This window comes from Rhopilema esculentum, chromosome 18, assembly GCF_057945365.1.
Source record: "Rhopilema esculentum isolate cy_ngs chromosome 18, ASM5794536v1, whole genome shotgun sequence".
NCBI lineage: Eukaryota > Metazoa > Cnidaria > Scyphozoa > Rhizostomeae > Rhizostomatidae > Rhopilema > Rhopilema esculentum.
This window is the reverse complement of record NC_142832.1, coordinates 7894804-7919077: the sequence shown is the minus strand read 5'-3', so window position 1 is coordinate 7919077 and position 24274 is coordinate 7894804. Positions and strand designations below refer to the sequence as shown.

At 36.0% G+C, this 24274-nt stretch overlaps 1 protein-coding gene across 1 annotated transcript; it reads left to right on the top strand.

Annotated features, from left to right (window-relative positions):
* The first annotated feature begins 1387 nt into the window (after positions 1-1387).
* On the top strand, positions 1388-23551 carry LOC135681016 (serine/threonine-protein kinase 31). Its single transcript, XM_065195270.2, has 36 exons — positions 1388-1455; positions 1849-1922; positions 4555-4643; positions 6097-6181; positions 6744-6775; positions 7191-7390; positions 7636-7688; positions 8060-8110; positions 8293-8397; positions 8936-9010; positions 9379-9540; positions 9669-9729; positions 10270-10364; positions 10787-10821; positions 11257-11332; positions 11759-12070; positions 12191-12253; positions 12658-12780; positions 13249-13300; positions 13883-13932; positions 14382-14471; positions 14763-14888; positions 15536-15636; positions 15881-15914; positions 16062-16187; positions 16399-16428; positions 16804-16872; positions 17195-17275; positions 17499-17630; positions 18123-18236; positions 18998-19081; positions 20856-21011; positions 21358-21483; positions 21772-21834; positions 22244-22366; positions 22767-23551. The coding sequence occupies exons 2-36, from the start codon at positions 1851-1853 to the stop codon at positions 23043-23045; spliced, it is 3525 nt and encodes a 1174-aa protein (XP_065051342.2). The 5' UTR covers positions 1388-1455; positions 1849-1850; the 3' UTR covers positions 23046-23551.
* The last annotated feature ends 723 nt before the right edge of the window (positions 23552-24274 follow it).

Here is a 24274-nt window from a genome sequence, read left to right as displayed (position 1 = left end):
CACTTAGCAGGTGAGCCTATGGGTCTGATCCTTATTCTTAGGGCTGCTCTCTTTCTGTAAACAGACATTCTGTATTCTTTATAAACGGCAGATCCGTCTACAAAAATCCTTCTAAAGGAAGCCTTGGCAAAAACATACAAAATTTAATATTGTATCTAAAAGGAAATAATTACAAAAGGTAAAATAAAAAAACTAAGCTCTGAAAAGGAAAAAAACAACAATGTAAAATGCTTGAATGTGCATCTTGAATTTGGTCTCTGAAAGGTCTAGAGGATTTTTGTAAGTGTTTCCTCTATTATTTGAGCCTGATCAAAAATTTTTCACAGTCGGTGAGTTTCAAAGATGTGAAGAGATTATTTAAAGATTTGAAGTGCTTCAAAGCAGCAGTGTGACTGCTATCAGCGTAATTCTGCAGGTTTTTCAAGGCATGCAAAACAATTTCCGATACAGAGTGACAGTAACGGAAATTCGGCACGGCAATGGCTCTGTTCAAACCAAAGTATCTGTAACACCATATTCCTTTAGATATAAATCTATGGACTTGATGATATTAAGTGTTTCCATGTGCTTCCCAAATAAAGATCATTTGCAGGTTGACTCCAAGACTTATTCTTGTAACGTCGAAAACATTTTTATAAGGAATATACGCCTCAAGGCCTCAAAGTTATTTATTTTTGGACCTCTTTTTGATTACGTGTGGTACCAAAAAGTTACTTTATTTTGCCTTAATAGACCATCTCGGGGTTTGCGACGCCATGACGTATATGGGACAAAAAACACAGTAAATACAATAGAGTACCGAAGACCTATTTTCAGAATTTCTTAAATTTGGCCGCATAATCTGAAAGAACGGCATAAAATACCTCTTAATGTGCAAAATTAGTTAGATATGTTCCAAATTGGGCGAGATATGGCCAATGAAAGATATCAAGTTTGCTAACGGATTACTGTTATTCTGGCCTGGTCCATAAAGTCATGAACCAAGACCAAATTACAGAGGTTTGATGGGGCATGAGCTTGTGCTCAAGCGGCCATATCTCAGCCAAGAGCGTGTGTCACTCTTAAAGGGTGTGGTTAAAATATAAATACTCTTATATTTTGCTTTCATGCGTGTCTGTTTCAAAGTTCATACTTTAGTGCTAGCCATGCTTTGAAAGTTCAACTGCTACAGAAATGTTAATACGTTATAATTGTTGCAAAATGTTACAGGCTGAGTACAAACAGGGTATCGCACTCCCTTTATCGGCCCCTGCAAGAAATGCGGGCCAGTAGAAAGTTGCTGGCGGGACGATCCGTCGTCGGGTCAAATTTCCCGCGTACGTGCTTTGGTGAACGAAGGCCTGGGCCTAGCTTGTATGCCTCGCACAACTACGCATGCGTAACAACCATGTGGGCCACCTCTTTGGTCAGGCACATGGTATTCAGAGATGCCTGGGGAGTAGCGTGTGTGAAACGGTACGAACTTCATTTTTTTACTTTATTTAAGTTAGTATTTCAGTAAGTTGGCAGATGCTGAACTGATTTTCTAAACAGTGTACTAGTTTACTGTCAATTAGACGGTGTGATGTATTAATTCTTGGGATGCCATTGTAAATGTAGGCCCCTTTCTGCCAACGATCGTAGATAGAGAATCAATTTGAACTGCGGGGACAATCGAAGCATAGATCATTTTGTAATGCAAGATAAAAAATGGCTTTTGCAATATACAACATAAAGCTATAACACCCAAGCAGTACCCTGCGTAGGCTTGCTTCAAAGTTACAGATTGATATTTAAATTTACCTTCCACCGAAAACTAAAATTAGTCTCCGAATTTAAATAAGGAAACTCTGAAACTTTCTATTGCAGCAATGGCCAACAAAGTTGGTTCTGAGCAGTCGTATGATGTTTATGTTGCACGAATTCCTGCAGACTATGATGAGGTTAGTGATACTTTGAAAACTGGGTGATTTTTTGCCAAATGGTTTTTAATTAGGCGAAAAAAGGAAAAGTTTTAATAAAAAACATTCTGTGCCATCAAAATTGTTCTTAATTGTTTTTTCTCAAATTTGATCAAGTCCCCCCTGCCAAAGCTTTTTCATGTAATGAACTGTTTAATTTTTCTTTGCTTTAATGAATGTTTCCCAATTCAAGTCTGTCTCTAGAATGGAAGGGGTGAATTGGGGGTACCGTGTTTCTTGATAGTCGAATGGGCTCAAACCAGACTGTAAAGTATTTTGCCCAGGAACATTACATTGGTCTGTGTGAAAAGTACATGGGATATGGAAGAACCTTTTTATATGCCTGACCAAACTGTATAGACAGGCTGAAAGGTGTGAGCCAGACATAAATTCACACACTAAGGCACATAATGAACATAGACATATGACATGCTAGCAGTAAAGTTTTCTATCTGTATGTTAATAAACCATCATAGAGAACAGGTCTAGCTGTTTGAGGAGAACCACAGCTCTTGCTCCCCTCCAGGCTCTCCTCTATGTTGGAGAGGAGCTCAAGATGAGCAAGGTTAAGTCTCCATGGCAACATCAATGGTCTAACTTTGCACAAAATGCTATAATCACAATAACTGCAACTTTTCAAAATAACTGGCGGATATATGCAAGATTTAGATAGAACTGATTATAAACTACATCGCTACAAGTTCTTTTTGGTAAGAAATCTCTTGTGGAAGGTGTTATTTACCCTCCTTGGCACACTGACTTCCCTGGCCCTGCCTTTGTGGCACAGCAGGTGACCATATTGGGTGCTAAAGATTGCTCTCCTAAATTGCTCTTCTTAAAATCATTTTTTCCTTTGTTTCTATTCATATTCATCTACAAATATCTCACCTGGAAATTACTAGGAGAGCTGCTTACTGCTCCCCTGGAAAAAGTCTGATGGCCAGGCCTGAGAGAACCATTTTTTTGCTCTGCACTTTGGAAAATTGTCAGTGTGCTTGACAATGCCCTGCTTCCTTGGACAGAAGCACAATATCAATAAACTTAAATTGATTGTTGCAATTGAATCACTAGTTAGAAAGCAAACTTCTTATTAGAATCTTCAATGCCAGGAAAAAGACATCAAAAACATTTCAATAGTGTAGATTAGGCCTTATATGACAAAGAGTGTTAGTTGTTACTCATAAGAATTATGATGTACACAAAATTTATGGTGGTACCAAACAGTAGAAAAGACTCAGTATTTGCTGTAGATATCTCATTAAAATTTGGTTGTCAATGGAAATTGTTAACCAGCAGAGTATATCATGAACATATCATAAAAGCATATCATTCCATTGAAATGTTGATTTTTTGCCACACTGAATTTAAAATGATGCTCTCAATTTTGTTTGTTGATGTTCTCAGTTTTCACTTAAATTTTTTTGAAAGTTAGGAGCAATATTACCCACCAGGTCTTTCAGTAGGATACACAAATGCAATCACATGCCTCAAACTGAGAGGCCTGCTTTTGAGAGTACAGACCTGTGCCCAGGTCTTGTCCCACAAGCAGTCAATGCAGGGCATCATGGTTATTCTCTGTAATCTTTTGTGGCTTTTCTAAATACTTGCCTTAATGATAATGGTCTGGTCCCAAATTTTAATTGTGGTTTGATCTCAACATGCATCCTAAAGAATTTATTTATATAAATATGGATTTAAACATAATTTTACCACAAGCACAAACTGATGTGATTTCAGTTTCTACAAATACATATATTTATTTTGAGCCATTAAATGCCTTTTTAGCCCGGGGAATGCCTTTTCATTGATACCCTAATAAAGTCTTTTTTATTACAGCCACCCATCCTTACAGTGTTATTAGCAGTTTTGATAAGTTACAAGTAGAGAAGCTTGAAAATTTTGTTTAGTAAATTGTTCAAAGAAATCATGTCATAAATTACAGCAGATATATATATAGAGATATACTAAAGAACTAAGATAGTCTAACTAAAACCCTTTGATTTACATCCCTTTTTGCATCCAAATTTTTGGTTGAACAAGCTCAGTTGTACAAAACAAGACCACCTTTGACAAGAGCAAGCCTTTGCTGAGGTGAATGAGCTGTTGCTTTTACATTTCTATCATGTTTTAGTACGGTTTGTATCCAGCCACTTTTCCTTCGCCAGCTTTCATGTTTTGAACGGTCTTTTGTATGCCCTTTGCAAAGGCAAAGTGTAAACCAATTGTTTACTTCATAATGTAATTACCTGCTGGTCAGAACATATCAAAACTGTTTTCAAAATATTTTGTCAACTGATCCTTTGGCAAAATTATCCTGTTGTGATATCTAAATCAAGGATGAACACTTGGTAACATATTGGGAGGCAAGCCTATTGTTTTAATAAGATGACATCACATTTCCCATTGTTTTATGACAAAATATAATTTTCCTCTAAAGGATTGGGGGAGGTCGCCCCCCCCCCCTTGCCCCCAAAGGTGTCTGCCACTGATTTAAATCATGCTCAGAGCTTATCTTGAATGCAACATTGACAGTTGGCATTAAATTTTGACAATGAAATGCCAACTGGAATAGAATGAATGATGTCCACTGTTAGCTTGTTAATTTGACTTCTAGCCTAAGCTGAGACAACTGTTTGACGCTATTGGCACAGTCAAAGGTGTCAGTGTGAAACCAGGAAAAGGAGATCACACTCTAAACTATGCGTAAGTTTCTTTGTAATATCTTTCCTTCATTGTGTTCAATTTAATCACGCAGTATGTCTAGATTAAGGAATGTCAGCTACCAGAAAATCATGCCAGCTATTTGCTTAAGATGCAGGCCTGGCCGTTTGTATTTTCATAGGTGAGCTGTGAATTGCTCCCCTCATTTGCTGAGGCGAGCTAAATCAGTAACACATAGAATGTACTTTAAAGACAATCGACAGATGACTTAATAAGCCCCTTTAGTATCTGTTGGTTGCCTTAATGTAATAGCCTCAGTCAGGAGTGTGCTGTTTTACTTCTTTCAATTTGCATTTGCTTTAACCGTGACTTAGGCACCCCCTTTACTTGAAGTATTTGAAAGAACAGACTCTCTCCGTTTTATGTAAAGCTGGCACAACACAAAAACAACAATTCTCTTGCAAAACAATCTTTTTGTTGCACAGAATTTGAAAATGGCTTTAAAAAACAAATTTTGAAACAAACTTAATTATACGTCTAGCACTCTTCAGAGAATAAAAGGTCAGAACATAGATGAAAAACTCTACGCTAAAATACCCAGTTTTGGATCGAAATAGGCCATCAGAAATCGCGAAAACATGACTGTTGAGGTTTTCCAATAAGTGCTCCTTTCCTATTGAAAATGTTACCAACGGAGTTCTAAGGTGAAAACGAACTCACTTATGTCTACACAAAAGCAGTCGGCCATGTTTATATAGTAGATAGATTCACAAACTGCTACATAGATGGAACGATGATCAGGCTTTGCCAATAATGCGAAACATGTCGCCGTTATAGTTTTTCACCCAATCTGGGTTTTTCAGTAAATGCTGCTGGATAGTGGAATTCCATGTTTTGGTTGTCGTTTTTGATCTGCAAGACAGAGTACCCTGTTCTCTTTGAGGGATAGTTTTGTTTCTATTGCTGGAAGGGACCTGCTGTCTTATTATATCCCCAATCTACAATTCCTACCCATTTCTTCGACTTTCCTTCCAAAAATATTCCTGTTTTCTAAGGATCGAAAGGTTCTAATCGCTACAAACGTACCTTTCGGTTAACTATCCTTTTCCAAATAGATCGAAGTTTATGCATATCATAACAAAAACCACCCAACAAGCAAAAAGTTAATTGCAAAAAATGCAGTGACGGGAGAAATCGCTGTTACAAAAATAAGCCAATTAACCCGTTTTCAGGGTTCTCTGAATAGGAAAAGGGCAAATGAATGGAAATTTTAGGGGAGCGATTCTCCCTTCATGTTCTGTTTAGGAGAGCAATTCATAGCTCGCCTCAGGTTGCGAGGGGAGCGTGGAGGCGAGCGCGAGCTATCGCTCGCCTCAAACGGCCAGGCCTGAAGATGTTTTGTTTTTGACTTGATAAACACTGTTGTTTTGCAGACTTATCACTTCACTGTTGTTTTGCTTTTCCTTGAAAGTATCACATCCATTTATATTTTCAGCTTCATTAAGTTTGCCACAGAATCAGATGCTCTTTGTGCTGTGCGTTACATGAATAATCATCAGCTTGGAGACAGCAAAATTCTGGTGATTTCAAAATCTTTCACTTTTATTCAGTTGTATTTACTTTTAAGCATGGATTCCATCTAATTTTATGTAATAACAAATCTTCTTGGAAAAAAGCCTTAGTGTTGCCATAAATAGCTTCAGCATTTTTTTAAAGCATTCAATGGCAGTTTTTCCTGATATTAACTATCTACAATCTTGGACAGACCATGTTGAGATTTTTCAACCAACCCCAACCCCCCTCCAGCTTAATGTTAAATTCTATGTTATAAAAAGGTCTTATGTATGTAACCAGTGGTGGACACCTGGGGGCAAGGGAGCAGTCAACCCCAAATACCTTGGAGGTTAATGGTCTTTTGTTCTAAAACAATGGGGGAATGTGACATGGAGAAAACAATGGCCCCCCCATATTTGACCAAATGTCTACCCTTATATAACATTGATTACTTGTAACCTTCATTGATTAATTGCGAAAACTGTTGTTGCTCAGGGGCTAGGTCTGTTTGAAGATTCATTCTCTGTGTTCAAACATCCATTTTTATTGAAACTGAAATAACATTAAATGAATTTAATTTTTTTGTAGGTTAACTATCGTAAAAAGGAAGGATCAACCAGGTAAGGGTCAGGCTTTTAAAAATATGCTACACAAAAATGATTTTGTTTATCCAGCTTGGCTGGCATTTTTCAGTCTATTTTGTGTGTGAAATGGTATGATGCCCCTAATTGTCACTTGCTTCTTGTTCAATGAAATTTGCACTTTAATGGAATCTGGTCAATTTGATGGCAGGTCAGAAAGGTTCAAGGAGAACTATTATATGAACTACAAGAATGAGAACAAATACATTGTAGTTTGATGCAGTGAACTGGTTTTTGTTTTCTGCAAATTTTGTAGATCACTTTATTAAACATTTTTCTTTTCAGGTTAATAGTAAATTACAAACTGTTTTCAAAAAATTCAAAATAGAATTTTATAGTTTCAAATGCAAGTTTCCTCATTTATCAATTAAATTATTTCTCTCTGTTTTTCTAGTGGCTCTGAGAGTGGTGGTAGCAGTAGTAGTTTGGGTGGGTTCAAATCACCAGGTGTAACAAAGGGAATTAGCACAGGTTTTAAGGGCTTTGGAGGAACTGGATTTGTCAATAATGAGTCCTTCCCAAAGAATGGATTTGGCAGTCCAAATGAAGTTTCATACAACAATAGTGTTTGGGATGAGAGTGCTGATTCTGCAAGTGAGTTTGTATCTTTATCAATATAAATTTTGATTTGTTCCACATACTACCAGTCAATAACTGTCTCATGGTATTTTGTTAATTAGGTAATGTGATGTGATATTTCTGTAGCAGTTAATTTTCCTATCCATTGTCAACACAGTGATTTTGAAACAAATTGAATTTTATATATATATATATATATATATATATATATATATATATATATATATATATATATATATATATATTATAATTTCCTTTAGGCAAACAAAGTAACCCAAGCCTGGCTTCATCTGGTTTTAAGAAACTAACTGAGGTAAGCTTTGTTCAAAACTTACATCAAAATTAAGTTTAATTAAGGAATAGGATACCTATCAGCCTCCTAAGGAAAATATTTCAAGAAAGGAAATATACTATATACACAATCTTCAGGTTCATATGTTTTAACATAGACAGAATCCATAGCATTGAAATGAGATAACCACTTTGCTTGCAAAATGATTTTGAAAGTTTTTCAATAGGAACAAAAAAGGCTGATCCATTAAAGCACTACTTTCCTTGCTGAAATTTTACACAAGATTAAATTTAAATACATTTTAAAGATAATTCTGTTTTTATTTTCTATTAACATTTCAGTTTATAATTGCAAATGCAGCAATATTGAGGCATTGATGCTGATTTTTACAGGAAAAAGTTATCATTGTTCATGTTGATCATCTGTCAAAGATCTGGGCACAGGTAAAGATCTTTTCTAATTTTTGTCTTATTGTGTCAATCTAAGCTGAATGTATTTTCTTTTGCCTAGCTTTTTCTAAAGATGTACTGAAATTTTAATAATTTATTTTGAATATTTAAGTTTCAGAGCTTACCTCAATAAGAGCGAGTACTTGACATCTATAAATGTTAATTTTTTATCTCAGCCAGTATCAGAAGAAAATGCCAGGAGAATAAACAGGTTATCGGAAGAACTTCAAAGTGAATGCAGGATGGCACACAAAGTCACTGGTCAGCCTCCATATTCTAAGGTGAATCTTTGAACTGTTTGTTGGGGCTAATCACTCTTACATCCTTAGATCTCTTCTCATTATTGTTGTATCCTTTTCCTTTCATTCTGCTTCCCAAGGCCTATGTGTGAGTTTCATCTTTCCTGGGTGCAATTTAGGTTTACTTGAAAGTGAGTTTTGCTATTGCTTTTAAAAATTGATTTATTTTTTTGCTTCTGATATACTTAATTATATATGTGAAATGGAAAAATAATTGGGAATCAAAAGGCAATTCATTTGTCAACTTTCAAGATGTTTTAAAACACACCACCTGGCTTTCATTTGGCCACACTGCTCTGCTGGCCAATGCTCATTTCTGTTCAGTGATATAGTCAAGATGTCCTTTATCTTGATATAAGTCATATTTATTCAAGTCTCAAAAATGGGGTGTCCAGTAGTTTATATGTGAGTTATGGTATAAATGCTTCTCTGATTTTGAGATGGAGAAACTTCCATGACTTCTCAGGCTAGTTATATAGTGTAGTATTCAATTAAATTTCCCTTTGTTTTTGATTTCAAGATTTTTGGCTGCAAGTTTTCTGTTGATGATCAATGGTATCGATGCAAAGTTCATGAAAGACTCACTGATTCTAAGGTATTTATTGAAAAGTATTTTAAATAGATAAATGCTAAAACTTCTACATCAATTCATTTTTGAGTCACATTGCAGTTTTTAAATCTATTTTTTCAATTTTAAGAATCAATACTCAAGGTGTTCATTTATATCTCTTTGTCATTTCTGTAACGGCGCATTTGGTATACAATTGCTGTGATATATGAAATATATTATTCTCTAACAACTCAATTTTTGTTGCTGGTAGCATTTTGTGGTATGGTGGCAAATAGTGCTATCCAACGTATTTGGAAGATTTAGGTTCATATTTACAACGTTAATTCAGCTATAGCTTGGATATCTCTGCTCAACAACATTTTAATTTCCTGTTCATCCAACATTTTCTTTAGGTAAAAATCAGTTACATTGATTATGGCAACTGTGAGGTTGTCGATGAGGCAAGTTTAGTGGAGCTGACGTCATCCCTTGCACACATGCCGCCCTGCGCAGAAGAGTACAACTTGAGGATAAAACCAATCAATGAAGATGAAAATTCAGAGGAATTCAAGAAAGTAAGTCTGATGTTTATTTAGGAGAATTTAAATATGATCTGATTTTGTTCAATGTCTTTTATGTCAGCAATTTAAAAACATGGTGGATGATTTGTAACTAACCACAATGTATATGATTATCTTGATAGGGCTTGGATCATATGCGAGATTATGTCTTTGACAAGATGGTGAACCTCTTGATTGAGTCAGGTTAGTCCAAGACATGAATCTTTTATCAAACCATTATAATTAAGTGATTTTTAGGTACTCTGACCCAGGAAACTCTTCTCTGTCCTGGCTGGCTAGGGTGCCCAATCAGAAAGATATTATCCTTACTTTAGGCTCTATTGGTGTTGTGGTTTGGTTCACAAAAGTCCCTTGGTGACATTTTAAAATTATAAACCCGTTGTAAATTATAAATTTTAAAGAGAATTTGGTTCCTAGCATGCATTTTTGAGAGAGAAAAATTGTTGGTACATGTGAAATGTTGTTTGCTCTTATGCTATAAATTTTTAATTTTATTCACATAGAGTGCAAACAATTTTTTTTTGGCAAAGGAAACTTTGAATATATCAATGAAAACATCTGCTACTTGCTCAAATTTTGCTACATTCTTTCCCTCAACATAACCTTGAAGTTGCTTTTGATTTTTAAACCTTGTAAGTGATATATATATTTGTGATCAATTTCATTCCTTTTTTCCAGTTTGCTTTTTCCCAATCTGAGCCTTGTTTTCTCTGCAAACCCTAGGTAGCAATGAGGTTACAAAGGCAACGCTTGTTGCCACAAATGAAGACATCATTGAGAATCTAATCATTAGTGGCCATGCTGTTGCTTTTGAAAAGGTATTCATTGCATAGCATCCCAAAATTTCACTGTAGGCCACTTACAACTCGAAATCATTTTGCATATTATAATGACATTATACCTTTGTATTCATGTTTGTATGCCCAAAGTTTTACCTTTCATCCTCATTTGATTTTTGAATCGAATGTTTGTTATTGGATAGACTTTTCCAAAGGCTATTTTTTGTTAACTCTATAAGGCATTCATACTTGGCGAGGGCATATCTTAACTGTGGTGGACTTAGTTATTTGGATATAGAACATAGATTGTGGCTGTGATGACAACAAATGGGAATCTCTCTGAGTTTTTGTTGCTGATAACAAGACATTTGCTGAGCCACCTAATGATCATGTTCTTGTTAGCTTTGTCTCAAGAGTGTGGACTATTTCAGCTTTTTATTCTGCAAGTTTGATTTTTTTAGAAGCCGCCAAAAGAGAAGGTCCTGCAGCCTTTGAGGTAAATTTTGTGTGTGTTTGAATTGGTTCTTTAACCTAGACTGCATTTTCTATCTCTTGAAAGAGTCGAAGATTTATGTATATGCCTCAGTAATGATATTTCGTCCTCTAATATTTTGAAGTTTTCTCGTACCTGATGCTGTTAAATTTCAATGTTTTAATGAGGAAACAGATAAAAAGAAATGTAGTTAATTGAATTATTCTACTATACCAAATGATATTCATTTTAAAATACAGAGTCAAGTTTTTTGTTTAAATTTGACACAAGTAAATAAACGATAATGATGAAGATACCAGCTGTGGGAATCTCTCTGATTTTCTCTGATGAGAATCTTACACTGCTTTCTGAATCGTTCTTTTTCACCTGAGATTTTGCAATGGCTCTTCCCAGAACCTTTAAGCTTAGAAGTCATCAACAATGACCCTTTGTCTTCAGATCCCCAAGGATCACCAACCCGATTCCCAATGGTATCCACGATAAACAAAGCGATGAACTTAAGAATCAACTAGCAGTATGTCTTCGTTGAGAATTTTCAAATGTCTTTGTTAAAATTTGCGTTTCTTTGCTCTCTGCCTCGTAATAATCGATTTAGCGATTTTTTTGTTAAATTTTTCAAGAAATCATTTTCATATTATACTGAAAGTCAACTCGAAGTTTGTTTTAAGAAGTAGCATATCTCCATTTTATATATCGTAGTTTTGCAACACGCTTAAACGATTTTATGTTGGAACTGATGACATATTTCAGCTGTGGGAATCTCTCTGAATTTTTCTGATACGACCACATAAACTGATGTTTTGATTAGTTTTCCAAACATTCACACGCAAATTAATTTTGCTGAGACCCCGGGCTCCATGTAAATGTTTAAAGCCAATTTCCTTCCTGTATTTCACCCTTCTGATTGAGATAACTAACAGGAACTCAATTGTTCTCCAAGGATTTGACTGCGCAACTCAAAAAGAGCAAGGCTGCCGAAGAAAAGCTGCAAGGGGATATCAGGTCACTGAAACAGAAGAACAGCCTGTTGGAACAGTCAGTGGCGTTGGCTGACTCAAAGCTGAGATCAATGTCAAACGCAGTCGTAAATGAGCAGTTTTTGAAAATGATTCAGAAAGTGAATGATTTGAAGAGCCTGCGGGATGATTTGCATTTGGAAGGGACCTTGCACCCTACATTGAAGAAAGCTGTTCAGTTGTTAACTGAAGACGTCAAATCCATAAAACTAAGCAAGATTTCTTCTTACGAAAAGGTTCGTTTTTGATAAAATAGATCGTTACATCTTCTCGTGCGAGATATAAATATGATTGCTTATTTCGATTTTTTATTAATCATTTCATAGGATTCATTGTTCATTGTTTATCTCTTATAGCTTCTTAGTGCTGAGGAAGACCTATCATCAAGCCAAACGTGTCTTAAAAGCTGCACTGGTGCGGTAAGAACGAGTCCATGTATGTTTTTAAAGGCTCAGAGCTTGTTAAACTGTGACCTTTTTATTGGCTTGAATCATAGAATGGGACAGATGAACGCTCTCTGAAACAACTATTTTATTTGTACAGAAACAAGCTGTTATTGATTGATAATTTAGTGAATTAATTAGCGTTTCATTGTAACAAAGGATTGAAAGAGATTGATCTAGGGTAAGCTTCCATGCTGCTAAAGTATATTTGTTAGAATTAATTACTGATATTTTATTTTTACGTAAATTGATTTTGCAAAACTGAATACGAGGTTGACTGGAAGTTTTATTTTTCGATAAAATTGTTGCAATTCCAAACAGTTTTAATTTATCCAGTTTGAAGCTCTATTTTCAAAGGTTTATCTTTGTTTGTTACAAAGGATGGACTGGACAGCCTCGTCCAAGAAAGAGATCAGAAAAGAGAGAAATATTTACACGAAATTGATGCGTTTCTGACAGAAACGAGGAGCTTGGACTTTGACGAAAGACGTGGAGATCTAGCGGTATTTGTGGTTATACGTTTTGAATTTTTTACATGTGTCTTTATATTGCTTAATGTGGGGAGATTTCTTTAAACACGAGAAAATCCTGATGATCAATGTGTGGCTGTGATGACAACAAATGGGAATCTCTCTGAGTTGTTGTTGCTGATAACAAAACATTTGCTGAGCCACAAAAGTGTTGATTATGTAACTCTCGTTTCCCTCTCATTTCATACGATTTGCTGGAAATTGTGCCTCAAAAAGCAACCTTTGGAATTTACCTTTACATAAAATGTATTTGGTGTCCAGCTGTCTAACGTGCCTCTGTATAGGATACTATCTTAGCAACTCGCCTGCTCTTAGCAACTGGCTGTTCTTTAAGACCTGATTCTGCAAGGAAACTTATGTTTTGCTTACATTTTCATTTACAGAAGCTTCTTACTGATATGAGAAGACAGTATTTAACCTTTTCTTTCTTTTACCCCAAAGTATCTTTTGGATGACATTGAACGAGATTTCACATCGTTTTTGTCTAATGAAGGTTAGTGAAAACATTTCCTTTTATGCAACTTCTGCGTTCTGGATAGGATATAACAAAGTTCGTTTGGAAGTAATTTTTTAAAACACGGCACCCCTACCTTACATAAGAGCCAAGTAAGGCAGACGTCAAATTCATTTGGTAGAATCAAACCAAGTCCCTACTTAGTGACAATAAAACATCTTTTCATAAGGTTTTAACTTAAAAAATCTGCAGGCCGAAAAATTTATCAAGCTGCAAATCACGTCTGGTTTTGACTAAAAGGATTCTATGACTTTGCTAAATCCAATGTTTTTTTCATTAACAAGGCTGTTTTCTATATTATGAAAAATCTTGCAGTATGAATGCTATTCACTGTACGGATAAACGGAATTTCCAGAATAGGTTCTGGTGGAATTGAAAGCAAAGATGATTAAGCTTAGTGATAGTAAGGTTTGTTGGTTAGGCCTCTCTTCGAACTGACTTGCTTTCCACTTCAAATTTTCGTACATGATATTCTTCGTTAGCCAGGTTGTTGTTTTGTGACATGATATGTTCTCTCCACTTCTGGATACTTAAATAATGTTAAAGTACTTTAAATTCCAGGACAAGCTCAAAGTGTGACGGATGCAATGCAAGCCTACGAAAAATGGAAAGTGAGTACATACAGCCACTTTCTCTGCTTTTTTGTCACGTGATTCCAATGGAAATCATGCTTTAGGTGCTGTTGTTGCGTAGTTCCCTTTTGCATAATGTTGCAGAACCAATCGGTTGTTTTGTAATGGAATGCGAAAGGGCATATGAACGAAGGGCTTTTCGCATTTGCATGCTGTGGTGCGTGTAAGTGTAGTAAACACCTTCTACATTGTCATGTTTGTACTATTTCTGTATAGAATTGTTATCTGACTTGATGTCCTCACCATTGTCAAGCGAGAATGCACTGTAACGTGATCTTTATCCAGGAAATGCATAAAATTTATAGCTGTTGGTAAATTTATAATCAACGACTGTTTTCATTTTCTTTCGTTTTCTTTCGTTTTCTTTCGTTTTCTTTCGTTTTCTTTCTTGCGTTCTTCTCTCTTATGGTTGTTCCCTTTATTCCAAGGCTGACAAAATTGATGACGTTAGGGAGATTCAACGGAATGCGGACCATTGCTGCCTGGCCCTGGCAAATACCCTGGAGATTGTAAAAATGGTAATTGGCCTGCTTGCTTTTTGTCTGTGGTTGAGTGTTATGACATTCTAATCCTGTTCATAAAGCAACAATTTCAAACAAAAATTTTTCCCTCAAAGATAGCAGTAATTAAGATTAAAAGATCCCTTAACAAAATCATGAAATATTTTTATATCTTTCATATTTTATTTATTTAAATATCTTTTAATCTAGCTCCCACTTATATTTCATGTTTTTCATGTCTTTGAAGTCATTTATATTTTCGTATCTTTCCATTGCTATTTTTCATCCCTCCGTTTTCTTTTATCCCAGAAACTGAGCATAAAAGCTCAACCGATTTTGGTCGACATTGGAAATGAGGCTGCAGAGCAGGGGGATGTTGACGAACTGTTGCAAGAGTATTCGCAAGCGGTGGCAGCAGAGAGCTCCAAGTTACAGGTAATAATAAACTAGAACGTTTGAAAAGACCAATCACTGGAAAATCTTTGAATGATCAAGCCACCCCCTCCCTTTCAGTCGTGCATCCTGTGCATTCATTCAATCGTGGTATCAAAGCAAACTAATTAAAAAGGCCAAAAGTCTGGAACTCACTTCCAGATGTAACCAAATCAGCAAAATCCAATAGATTGATTAAATTTGGTTCTATGAAAACATATGCACATTTTCTATTTGCAGTAAATACCGTATCAAACCTATGAGAATGGTTCCTGTCAGTCTGAATAAGCGTTTATTAACTATGATAACAACTAGAATCAAAAGAATCGTACAATACAAAATAATACAATTTGCCTTATTTCTCTATAACAGCACCATCTTCGGTCATTTTCCTCATTTAGTTAGCTGATCACAGTTTTACTGTTCTTATGCTTCAACTTACTCTTTTTAATAATGGCCCAGTGAAAAATGTAAATGATTGTGTAATATCACAATAGAGTGGTGGTTTTACAGTGCACCCAAATTCCTAAATATTGAATGAGTTTTCAAAAAATGTAATAAATTAATGTTACTAGATAATGTTTCTATTTGTTAATTTTTGTAAGAAGAATTCTGAAGCGATTTTACATTGGAATCTTGATTTTTCCCAGGAATTGAACATTGACACAGAGGGAAAAAGCATGATTTCAAATTTGGTCTCATCGTTGATTCATTCTATAAATGAAGAACTTGAAGATATTGAAACGCTAAGGTAAGTTTCTCAGGCTACAGCTCTCTGGTTGATTTCTAGGGCCATTGCACTGCTTTGTCCTCCCCTCATTCTGTCTCCTTTTCTCACTTTTCTTGTTTCTTCTATGTATCTTTTAGATTCTTGTGTGTAGTAAAGTAATCTTCTACCTAGTTTTCCATTTCAGTGTTAAAATTCATCAGTCAATGCTCATTTTTGGCAACGATATCTTCTCCTTCGCTTTATATGTGTTTCTTTTTCGTTTTAGTTGCAAACTTATTGACAGTTATGAAGGTAAAAAGGTGAGTCCTCAATTTGCTCTCTTTAACCAAGACTAAAATTCTTCTTCGGCCGCGTTCTCCACCTTCTTCCCAAGTAGTTGTCTCTCATTTTGTTCTCTCCTCATTCCTTTCATCTCCTGATAATTTTTCTTTGCATTGCCATTGTAGATTGAGATTGAAAAGTGGATAGCAACCAAACCAGATATTTCTAAACTCAAAGAGACAAAGGCTTCCCTGAAAAGCTTAAAATCAAAGTTCCGACACAAGCAAGCAGACCGCAGAGATTGCGAAGAGGTTCCCTTACTTTTTATCTCTTGTTTTCTGTTTCAAGCAACGGTGAACGGCTGCTATGAAGGAGATCGACCCCTAAGCGCCTGTTTACATGAAATGGGCTAGCCAACTTAAGTGGGGTGGTTAACTCAAATGGGATCCATGCTTTCTATACGTTGCTTTGTTCTCGGTATTTGCGTGTGAATTGTTTGGCTCATCGAAACTTCTTTTCTAGGATTCAGATGAGAGTGATCAGCTCGCAAAAGTAAGTGTATTCTGTTGCCGCCATTTTATACTTGTTTTTTCTAAGTCTAGATTGTATTGATCGACCAAGGGAACTTAACGACTTAGTATATATATGCTTAATTGATGCATGTTGGTATGTAACAGATACTATTGTAGTCAGAGCATCTTTTCATTGGTTACCTCTTGAGGTGTTGTGACGACCGGAGCCTTTCATACCAATAATGATGATGATATACATAATAATATAAGGTGAAACTTTTTCAGTGCCAAACAATAAGGATCCTCTTTCAAATATTGGCATATTTAGCTAGATGCCAGCTTTCCATTATCATCATTGTTTCTAATTTTCAGTTTTCCTATTTTGACAATCATTATGTTTTGACTGTTATTGTAGATAGAGGATGAAATTGAATTACTCAGAAATCAGATTCACAGCATGTTTGTCGAGGAGAAGAGATTATTGGTGGGTCTTTTTAATCAATGTCCAATTGTAATTGTTCAAAATGGCTGGCTAACGCTAATTTTTATGAAAGAGCAGTCGATTTTCTAGCTTCGTTCAATTGATCTCTTAAAAATGAGAATGTTTAGTTATATATATATATATATATATTAACATTTGCAAGCACTGTTGTACAAAGTCCTTTTCTTTAGATTCTAGATTTTTCTATGGTGCTTCTGTTATTAAATTGTCAAACATCTTGAAGTTAATCGAAAAACTTTCGAAGCATCTGAAATTAGTCATATGCTTGTTTTTATCATAGTGTAGTGTCTTTTTTATTTCACAGCATGATTTGAGCCAAGTTACAGAGCGACATTTCCCAGAGCTTAAAGTTCGACATCCAGAACTTGGCATCACCTCGTTTATGGTATGTGAACGCATTTTTTGTTCTTTAGTTTGTATTGAGAGCGATTGGTCGAGAGTTCTTGAATCCCCGGTCAATGATGAAATGTTAGGGTTGCTGACTGTTGTGACGAAAACTTTGCTTTACCTGATACTGAAGCCGGGTCGCAAAAACCATTCTGCTACTCTGTGAATCATTTTTTGTGGTGCAATGCCAATCTTTCAAACGGACTCGTTTATTTTGGCAGGAAAGCAACGGCCTTCTACAAACACGCGAACTTGAGCATTATGATCATCATTCTCTGCCGCTGATTTCGTCCGCATCAGCACAGCCGGTCGTATTCAAAACCAAATTCAACCAGAAGGATTGCGTATTAAAGGTTTGTCATTTTCACACACATTGCTGTTTCTTGTCGTTCCTTCGTAATAACGGTGCTACAGAATTTGATCATGAACCTTTCTAAGTGTGACTATGAACCTTGCTAAGTGCTCTCAAATACAGCTGTAAGACTAATCGTGTGTTCTTGTTGCCACGCCTAAACCACGCCTTTAGACTGGATTTTTAGAATTTTATTGAGTTTTGGGAACGATGAGTTCTTCGCCTTTTTCTAATGTAGATTTTATTAGCTATGGCTGTAAGCGGAAGAAGTTTTCTAGTTCTTTAAAAGAATTATATTACGGCAATAATCAAAGACAAATTTAGAGTCATTGATTCGCAACAAGTGTCTTGTGTAAGTGCCTTGCCAGGTTTAAAGGAATTTTAAGAAAGAGACAAGCTTGTTTTGTAAATATTTGGGTCCTAGAGTCTCAGTTATTGATTATAAAAAGAGTACATACCTTTTAAATTTTATGCTCTGATTGTTTTTTGTCAGGAATACTGTTTGAATTCGGAGTTAACAAAAGATGTAATCAAGTCTAGAATGTTTGCATATGGAAAGGTAGAGCATGCGCATTCGGTTCAACTTGATGCTTTGTTTTTCGATAAGGTGAGACAAGGTTTTTATTTAGATCGTTTGGATATGTTATAAAGAATTTTAACATTTGGGTCCTGATATTTGATATATGACAATATGTTTTTACGAAGTCCATCAGCTTACAATGGAAGTGCGATGATTATATGCGAAATGTTTCGTGCTGAGCTGGTCTGGAATCACATGCACGTTTTTATTAGTTATTATTCAGCCATATCAACTATTTTTCATCTAAAAACTTTTTGCTTAAAAGTCGTCTGATCTTTTGAAAACATTTTTCGAAAGTACAATGGCTTGAAAGTACAATGACTTGTAAAACCGTACGTGAGCTATAGTGGGAACGATAATGTTGCTTTGTTTTCCAACAGAATTTCTCAAGTGAAAACAGCCTGACACTTACTTTGCAATTTCTTAATTTATAAGCACATTGGAGCCTTGTGTTTCTTATATGCTTGATTCTTACAAATGTGTCAATTTTTTCTGTTCTCTGGCCAGTGGTTCAGTTGCTCCAAACCAGTGCATCCCCTAAACTCGTTATTTCTTTTCTGACTTTTTTTGCTTTGAAAAACACGGTCTTGAATATTTTAAAAAGCGAAGTTATTCATATAATCGTCACAATATCATCATTACATGTTTCATATTTTCAGATTTTGCAAACTGTTAATTCTGCTTGACTCGCTCCAGTTCTGTCACTTTTTCAATTTTTCCTGATTTGAACTTCTTAAAATTCGTTTTCGCTAAACACGGGTTTTGCTGCAATTTTTATTTGTTTTCAGGCAGGTCGAAAGGCTTACTTGCAAACACCTTACTTTGGTTATGGAAATTTGAATGATTTTGTAGCTCAAAAACCAGGACCAGAGGTAGCAATGAATTTTCTATACTAGTTTCATCAACTTCATTCTACTCTTTTTGCGTCAGAAATTTTGGTGTGAGGATGTGAACTTATTCTGGCGATGATTTGATCTACTATTTTGATAAACTTTGCAATTAAGTAAAACTCAGATTAAAAGTCAAAGAAAAAATTCCTCATTGATTCATTTTTCGTTATTTTTCAATGTCTGCGAAGGCTAGAGAGCAAAATCTGTAACTTGATATATATATATGTACTGTTACCTCAAAAATTTGCATTTTACATGGTGCTTTAAATAAATCTTGATATCCCTAAATCATTGCTAAATCGAGGCATCAATCTTTACTGCCAATTGTGATAATTTGTGGACAGTTTACAGTCCTTTTCGTGAGCAAAATTACGCGTGTGTGGCAAATCGCACATGTAAACAAATTTGCGCGTGCGATCGCACTTGTAAGAAAATTTGAAGTACAAACCTGATAAAATTGGTAAAAGGAAAAAGCCACTCGAATACGCGCAAGAGCAAAACTCAATTAATCAATACATAACAGATTTTGTTGCCCTTAGCAGCCATCTTTTAAAAGTCGTCGTAACTCTCCAAAGTTACAAGAGCAAGTAAAAATTGTTTCCAACAGCTACTTGCTTTCAGGGCCTAATTACGTTTTGACAGGAAATCAGTTATTACACTTAACATGCTAATGGCGACTTAGCTGAAAGACGAGACGCTAAGTTGAATGGAGCACTCAGTCAAAAGCCAAACATCACTTCCGAAAATTGGAAAAATCATATTGTGGTCAAAAGTGCGAATCAAGTAACAAGGGAAAGGATAAGCAATCATGAGACCATGGGAAATTGATGTTAAAGGGCCTCTCCAGCAAAAAAAAAAAATTTTTTAATGACTTAAAAGTTAGCATCTGGTGCGTGTATTATGACAAAGTCATTGTTTTTGAAAAATTCCAATTAGTTTAGAAGTTGTAAGGCTTTAAAGTTGCACCTTTCCGAGAAAAAAAACGACAAAAGCCGAATCAGTTTGGTGACATTCTGACGTCACAATGTGCGGCTCTCGTTCGCCATGAATTTCGTATATCTTCCACCGAAGCGTGAAGGAGTCATGGTCACGCGTTGATAACTGCATCCAGCTCCAGTTCCTGTTCCAGCTCTTCCCTCGCGTATAATTAATCGAAATTGTCACTTCAGTTGTTCTCCAGAAACGATGAACAACTAAAGGCTTCAGAATTGGTGTCTGAAATGCTCAAACTAAAAGCTGGCGGAACAGAACTGAAAGTACCATCACTTGCAGTGTTCAATTTGCGAATCGCCGTCGCTCGATTCGGTTTGAGGCGAGACTATCCGAAATACACTGTGACGTCAAAATTGCGTCACAGTGTCACCAAAACAAAAATTTTTGTCGGTTAATTCAATTAAATTATCGAAATGCAAGAGCTTATATCTCACAAACTGTAAAAAAATATCGAAAAACAAATAACGAATTCGTGATCAGCAGGCTCAACTTCTTTATAAAAATTGCCAATAAAATGCAAGTGCAAAATTTGGCTGGAGAGGCCCTTTAACAGAAAACTGCAAAAACACCTGTTTGCGCGTGTGGTCAAAAGCACGCGCAATTTAACTTGCGCGTGTGCAGGCGTGTGCGCGTGCGATCGCACGCGCTAAACGAAAAGGACTGAGTTTACATAGCATCGGACAGTTGATCAAACCAGAATTAGCCTAAGTAGGATCGACCCTATATAACAAGTTCTATGCACGTGTTCATCTTTTTGTTTTAGGAGATCGTTCCGATATTCCACAGTATTCTTACCGCATTGGTTGCCATTCATGACCAAGGATGCATCCATGGCTCAGTTTCACCAACTCGAGTTTTAATGCAGGATTCTAATATAGTCACTGCAGTTTTAAAGGAGCCAAACTTTTCAAAAGACGAGGTACGTTTTTTATAAAAAATATCATTTGTAGAAACAATGCCAACAGTTTTTTGTTAATAGCTTTTTATAATCCACAATCTTTGATGATCAATTGCTCTGTATGAGACACCAAAGGCGAGTGCTCTTTACATCGCGATAAATTTTATACTTTGCTACATTTGTTTATGTTTTATCCTTTACAAAGATATAAACTTTCCAGACAATGATGAATGATGACTCTGAAACGTGATGAAAATTTCTGCTTTACCTGATACTGAGTCTGGAAATGTCCTTAAAACGCTTTATCGCGCTGTGTCAGCCCTAAATTGTGGACGCCTCCTAACCACTTTATTTGTGTATCTCGCAGTCTCAACGATTTAAAGAACTTGCGGACCGGTCAGCCAAAGATTCTTGTTACCCGAATTTCAATGCAAATATGGAACCGGCTTCAATGGAACTGGACGCTTACTGTTTTGGGTTACTAATGTTCTGGGTAAGCACGTAATATTTTTCTGTGCCCTAGAGTGCTCGCAAACCTAAATCTTTGATATTCCCAATGTCGCTTTGATCGACCTAGTTTGTGTTAATAAGTTGTTGCTGTCTTTATACAACCCTGTTGCATTGCTGTCTCTTCACAGACCCAAACGACGATTGCATTCATCTTTGACAGCTCTTGATTTGTTGATTTTAAAATGTTTTTTATCCTCTGATTTATCTGGATTGTTCTATCCAGCCAGGTTTTGTCCAGGTTTCTAAGATTAAGTTTAAATTCTCTTCACAGGCTCATTTTCCTACGACGCCGCACATTGGAACACCGTTGCAAATGCTTGAACGCATACCAAAGGTATTGTTTAACTCCTCGTAGTTATGTATTTTACGTAGATCGCATACATCAAGCCTACTTTTGGGAACTTGGCTCTTCAGTGTGATGTTCTTCTTGGTCTTGCACTAAACTCTAGGCATAATGAACATTTAGAGGAAAATGCAAAGAAATTCCTTTAAACTTGGACGTTTCTGTTTTGTTTGATTGTGATCTGCTCTTAAAGAAGTCGCTGATACTCTGGCTTTCAACGATACTTGCCCACACTGGCCGTTGAAGCCAAAGAAAATCTTCAAGCTCAGGACACTATTGTCACCGTCAAAAGTTAGTTATTGTAGCAGCACCGTTGGTTTCATGTTTATATCGTTTTGTTTTCTGTTTCCTAATTGACATTCCTAATTGACATTTGTTGTGCATCATTTGTCCATTTCAGGATGATGCTGTCTGTGATGTGCTGATGGGCCTTTTAGCTGAAGACAAAACAAAAAGAATGAGCCTTCAAGAAGCGCTCGATCATCCTTTCTTCAGCTCGATAAAACTGAGATCGCAAAGTCCGGTAAGTGGATTAATGCAATTGTCAATCGATCCATTGATTCCTTTTATAAGTCTGACCGTTGTGCGTCCTTCTAGAGTCATTTTTTTATTTTATTTTATCTGCCGAAAACATGGATCTAGTAAGAGGAACTGCTTGACTTTTGATACATGATCGCATATTGATTGTTTGAAGAACCAAAGCCACGCCATGGAAACACAACTGCGAGGAGCAGAAATCAAGTCTTAAGTGAAGCGGAGCAAGCATTAAGTCCAGTTTTGGCTATAAGAGCCAGCTTTGCTTGTTTATTTAACTTAACATTCCAGTACTGGTGCTCGACTTGATCAAGGTCCTAGCTGATCAAGGTCCAATGTTTTTCTCGTTGAAATGCACGTTGTTAATTTTTTGTTTATTTTATTCATAGTCTGAAGAGCTTTTAAGCGTCATAAAAGATCCAGGCGATAGCTTTGCGATTATAGAGATGAATGAATCGGCAGAAGCAAAGGACCTGGACACCACCATTGAAGCGGATCAAGAAGCTTCTGAGGAACAAAAAGCCGAGACATGCGCAGAAAGCAACGCCTCTGCGTCTGTACCGGATAAAAATGATAATGACATTGTGGGGGAGAAGGTGCTTGTTGCAAGCGAAGAGAAGCCTGCATCCCAAGACCCGCCACAATTTGTTGACGATTTGCTGTCCTAACAAGCATTTCAAAGCAGCATAAAGTAATAATATTGCGTCTAGTAATGAATGTAAGCAGAAATTTGTTTTCGCGCAAAATAAATTTCAAAAATAGCTTTGTATATTTTGTAATTGTTCTGTTATTTGCTACAGCTAAAAATGTTTTGTTCATATTATGTTGTAAATTACTGCAGTTAATCTTGTTTTGTTGCCTTAGAAATAGTATAGAAATGCTAGAAATATTTTTATTAATATTTGAGACATTCTTTGATATCTTCGCGTTGCAAATTTAATCCATGTACATTGTACAGTATTCATCCACGTCACATTTTATAGCATCCAACCACATTGTGAAATTTGTTTTTCCAGTTGTTTCATTTTAATCAGGTTAGTCTCTTACGATCTGGGAGATTAACATTTCATTTCAGCATAGCATCATTTGAGGTTTTTTGTATTTGTTTAAAAGCAACAGTTAACAAATATTATTTTACATTGTTGTGTTATGTTATAGTTCAGCTGAAATCAAAGCCAGTTTTTTCTTTTTTTCCATTACTCTGTTGATTGCCCAATTTCGGCAAGTTTGAAGAATCTCAAGAATTTGATTCAAAATCCGCAGACCAATTTGACCAACGTTATTTTCGCAATATAGAATCGACAAGAAGAGAGGATGCACGCTTGTAATACACCTAATTTGATTGTCATCTTTCTGATCCGTTACTGTGGTGATCATTTTACGACTTTGTAATATTATTCAAATCCATTGTGCTATAAAAATGATCTATTCTTTTTCATGAGAGAAGGATCCGATGAAATTTGTAAGGGGTTCCCCAATTTTTTCAAGCATTTTCTTTTTCTAAAAGAGACTGTCCCTTTTTTTCGAATTTCAGCATTGTACATGGAGGATCCTTTTCATGGATTTTTCTTAACACAATTTAATATCCAATAGTAGCTTCACACTGCTTATTAAATATATTTTAATGAAGCCTCGCAAATAATAGTGTTCAGGACAAGGAGCAATCTCTTATCACGACAGAGCAGAGTCGTGAAAATAGTTTTTTAGTATATAGTCTTCGTGCTGCAATATAGCAAGGCAGTCTCGAGAAGAACTCGTCAGTTCATTTTATAGCTATGATCGCAGCAGGAATTGTTTTGGACTCGCCATTCACTCTACATGATTAAAGGAACAGACTACGATCCGCTGTTTAGTCATTGAGTTTTGACATTTTAAACCTTTGTCGTACAGCATAGAA

Bases quoted from the DNA above. Each gene is read 5' to 3' on its own strand.
- LOC135681016 (XM_065195270.2), top strand. From the start codon at position 1,851: ATGGCCAACAAAGTTGGTTCTGAGCAGTCGTATGATGTTTATGTTGCA. The intron at 13,301-13,882 runs GTTAGTGAAAAC...TTTAAATTCCAG, and splicing joins ATCGTTTTTGTCTAATGAAG to GACAAGCTCAAAGTGTGACG. The intron at 18,237-18,997 runs GTGAGACAAGGT...ATTTGTTTTCAG, and splicing joins ATGCTTTGTTTTTCGATAAG to GCAGGTCGAAAGGCTTACTT.